Raw genomic sequence first — 4,184 nt, 5'->3', positions numbered from 1 at the left:
CTGGATGGCGCAGTGCAAAACGAAGCTGGTTGCCTTCGTCTTCTCTTCAAGCACCGGAGAATGGCAAGCCGTTACGTCTCAGGCTTGGGACGATTTGTCAGTGGGCACCGGCGTTTCGACGGCGTCGTCCAAGAGCCCTGTGTTCTTCGGCCGACAATACGCTTGTGCCTGCTTCTACTGGGTCATGGACTGGAGGCAGAAATTGCTCATGCTTGACACTAGGAGGATGGAGTTCTCCATTGCCGACCTCCCACCTGGCTGCCGAAGGCCACCGATTGCCATTGTGGATGCAGGGGAAGGCAGGCCTGGGATGTTTGCTGTCCGTGAACACGATGCAGATGGCACATTTGACCTCTATTATACCATTAGGCAGATCGAAGGTCCGAGTTTCAACCAGTGGCAGACGGAGAAGACGATCCCATTGGAATTCGGGTACCGGTATTTCCTGAGAGGTGCAACAGAGAGGTACTTGCTACTACTAAGATCAGAAGATGACTCCCCAAGTTCATCATCATTAGAGATGTCAGACTTGGAATGTTTCTCACTGGACGTCAAGACATTGCAGCTTGAGAGCGTCTGCAGGTTGAAGCATCACATCCTACGCGCGCAGATATATACTAACTTCCCACCATTGCTATCGTCACAGACAATATGAAGGGGTAAATACTCTGTTGCATTCTAATTATCTCCGTACCTGCATAGTTATCACATACTAACTTGTTTGGTGCTTGATAGGTCATTATTGTAGTAGGCAAGTCTTGTTTAAAGGGTTGTGTTTATTTCTCCTGAGCTTCTGGAAAACTAACTTAAATCAGGAGCTATAGTATTTGCTTGCCATCTTGATTATTCAGACAAGTAAAGAAAGGGTCTTCCACACCATAGGTCATTAAGTAATATCCATCCACCATTCAGAGACCAAGTGGAATTGCAGAAATCACTAAATCTTTTGTGTGTGACAAATATATGCAAAGATAAAGGGATTGCCTAATCTGGGAAGCAGTAGTTGTGTAAATGTACTATGCTCAGGTTTATATCCTTTTACGTATGCAATTGTGTGATGTAACTCGAACAACCATGATAAGAAATATATCTGGGCAGAGCCCCTGAATTTCGCCTCCGGCAGATGTAGGCACACAGCTGAACCTAGCAAACAGACAAAGCTTCATGTCTTCTTCCTTGGATGTGATTGCTTTTCCTTGGTAGATTGTGTGTTGTCTTGGCTCCAACAAGATGACAATAATCAACTATTATGCAGGAGTGTTTTATGGTTAATCTAATAGGGAAGGAATATATGCAAGATGTCAAGCATGACTTATCTTGTCCACTTTTCTTGATAGATATAAGGTCACCGAAATTACTTTTTTGGTCATCATCTCATCTGTAATTTTTCATGATTTTGAAATAAATCAAATTAACTGGTATGGCTGCAACTCAGAGTCTGAATCATTACTCTGAATCTCATCAGAGCCAATCAAAGTGGTGAACTGGCAAGAACTTGTGCTTCGAAGATATTTAGCCCTCAATATCTGATTACTGTTTGATTGTCTCTATTATGAAGCTATCAATTTTATTTATCTAATTTTGTGATTCAATTTTTGTTGGTTACCGTGATCTCTCTGCCCTATTTGTTCCTGCCCTATTTGTTCCCAACTGTATTGCATAGTTACGATGATAAACACATGATTGCAGTGCCTATGCATTTCTCAGTTTCAGTTGAGATTAATATATATCTGCAGTGTAGTCCTGTTATTTATGTAAAATTTGACAAATGTCATTCTCATAAGTTTTACCAACTGCTCTTATATTTGGTCATATGTATACCTATAATCAGTTCATGTTTGCACATGTACATTTTTTAGTGGAGAATTCTTGTCAGTTCTCTGATTTGTTGTCTTCTTTTCGTGTCAGATTCAGTGGAGTCATAGTCACTAGCCAGAGCAGCCATTCGAATCCAGAACTCAAAGTGATTGGTGCGATCTTGTTGTATGAGGTGTTGGGTTAATTATGTGGCCACATTCTCATGGCCATCACAGCAGTTGTCAATGCAGGTGTGCGTGTAAGATTCATTATTGTGAATCGATTGTGCATCAGGGTTATAAGTATGTATTCTTGTTTCCTGCTCAGAACATGTAGGTCGTTTGGCCCTAGACATGAGACTGAGAACAATCCTTTAGTTTCCTTCAAGACTTGTTATGTTATTCCCTAAAAAAAAGACTTATTATGTTATGAAAGAAGAAGAACACAGGGAAATACTGTAATATTGCCGCAAATTGTCCATGCAGGTCAGTGATCGATCTGCATATTTCAAAGATTTCAAATCCAGCAAAAAGTATACTCTTTATTGATCTTTGAAATTAAAACCTTGATTACCCGCAAAAAAAAAAGAAACCTTGATGATCTTACAGTACTAATGAATAGCTGGTCGTAACAGAATAGCTAGAAGAGAACACTAGACTCTGATTTGGGCTAAATAATTTCTAGACACATGAATTGCACGATACTACAAGTCATTGTGCAAAACATCGAATACTCTTTATTGATATCAAAAAAATTCTTACATAGGAGTCTCCCTCTATTCCAAATTAAGTGTCACGGATCTAGTACTAATTTACTACTAAATCGGCGACACTTAATTTGGGATGGAAGGAGTAACGACTAACTGACTGTGACACGCTACTTCTTAGCCAAGACTAGACCTAGACGACAACAATGGACTCGACTAATACTTGTCGTACTCAATCTGACAGACTCGACATTTAGGCGAACATTTGATCTCCAGCGTCTGCTGTGAGCTCCGGCTTCTCGTCCTCTGACTCCTTTCCTCTGCTGGAGCTCCACTGGAAACAACCTCCATTGAAAACACAGAAACGACAGTAAGTAGTACCAAGTAAGCCGGACGTGCTGAGTTCCTGACTGGCATGATTCAAATGCAATGCGAGAAACATCGAGGATGCATAATGAGAGAAAGAATTTGAGAACTTAGCTCCGGTTGAATCCTGAGATGCCGTAGCGGGCGGCTAGCTGGCAAGCTCGCACGCGGCGTGGTTCCTCCTCCTCCTCGGCCTTCCTCTTCTTCGCTCCGCAAAACATGCTGCGCGCTGGAGCTGGACGGCGTTCCAGGATCCTGAAGAAGGGCCGGAATTCCTCGTCGCCGATGAAGACGCGGTAGTCGAGGGCGCGTAGGAACAGCAACTCCAGCGGGCACAGCTCGCTCGACCGGATGGACTCGCCCGAGCATACCTGGAACGACTCCACCCGCCTCTCGTAGTACCTCGGGCTACTGAACTTGGCACCGAGCAGGACCGCCACGGAAACCAGGCGGTGCGCGGTGGCCGGCTCGACGACGATCCCGGCCTCGAGCGCGGCGGGGCTGCGCATGAAGAGCGCGAGGTACGCCGCCGCGAGGACGTAGACGCCGCCATCAAACAAGTAGTTGCAGCGCTGGAGGCGCTCCAGGAACTCGGCGATGGGGACGGCCGGGGTCGCGCCGCCGCGGAACGCCCGGACGAGGTCGTTCTCCGCGGGCTCGGAGGCGGCGGCGGCGAAGCGGCGGGACTCGGCCTCCACGAGCGACGCGAAGAGGCGGAGTGTCCTCGGGTTCCCGTTGCCGTTGAGGCGCAGGACGTCGGAAGCCGATGACGCCATGGCGATGGATCGAGGAGCTTTTCGCGAGAGCGCTAGGGTTTGCTTTCGCGAGATCGAAGGAGACGAGAACGGCTGTAGCGGCCCGTGGAGATACGTATACGTAGCGTCTACCCCGTACTTGTACAGAATACATCGCGTAGAGGCAAAGCTACGCGTGGTCTTTTCCGAGAAAAAAACACAATACATCTTTTTTTTTCTTTTGAGGTCACGTATACGTTTTTTTTGTTTTCTTTCGAGAGGAGGCCATTACGTGTATATGGGCTGCTGGAATTTTAAGCGGGCCCTGATCCATCTATCTGCCTGTAGCTCTCAACAATAACAAAGAGCGGATCCTAAGAAAAACAATAACTTCCACTAAAAAAAACAATAACTGTGATTCTAAAAAAAAAGTGTCGCGAAATTGCTCCCGAGCTAATCTGATCTGATCTAAAAAAGAGGCTCCTGTCTGTAAACAGTAAAATAAAAAAACTGATTTTTTTTGCAAGGAAGATGTCTAACTGTGTGAGGTTCGTGCCAATATTCAGCGTGTTTGGACATGA

At 45.4% G+C, this 4,184-nt stretch overlaps 1 protein-coding gene across 1 annotated transcript; it reads right to left on the bottom strand.

The window, feature by feature from the left end:
* Positions 1–2,979: 2,979 nt before the first annotated feature.
* On the bottom strand, positions 2,980–3,645 carry LOC141040870 (cyclin-P2-1-like). The gene has a single exon (XM_073506984.1). The coding sequence runs from the start codon at positions 3,643–3,645 to the stop codon at positions 2,980–2,982; it is 666 nt and encodes a 221-aa protein (XP_073363085.1).
* Positions 3,646–4,184: the final 539 nt, after the last annotated feature.

The sequence above is a fragment of the Aegilops tauschii genome, chromosome 2, assembly GCF_002575655.3.
Source record: "Aegilops tauschii subsp. strangulata cultivar AL8/78 chromosome 2, Aet v6.0, whole genome shotgun sequence".
NCBI classification, from domain to species: Eukaryota; Viridiplantae; Streptophyta; class Magnoliopsida; order Poales; family Poaceae; genus Aegilops; species Aegilops tauschii.
Note: the sequence above shows the minus strand (reverse complement) of the source record. Positions and strands in the feature narration are given on the sequence as shown.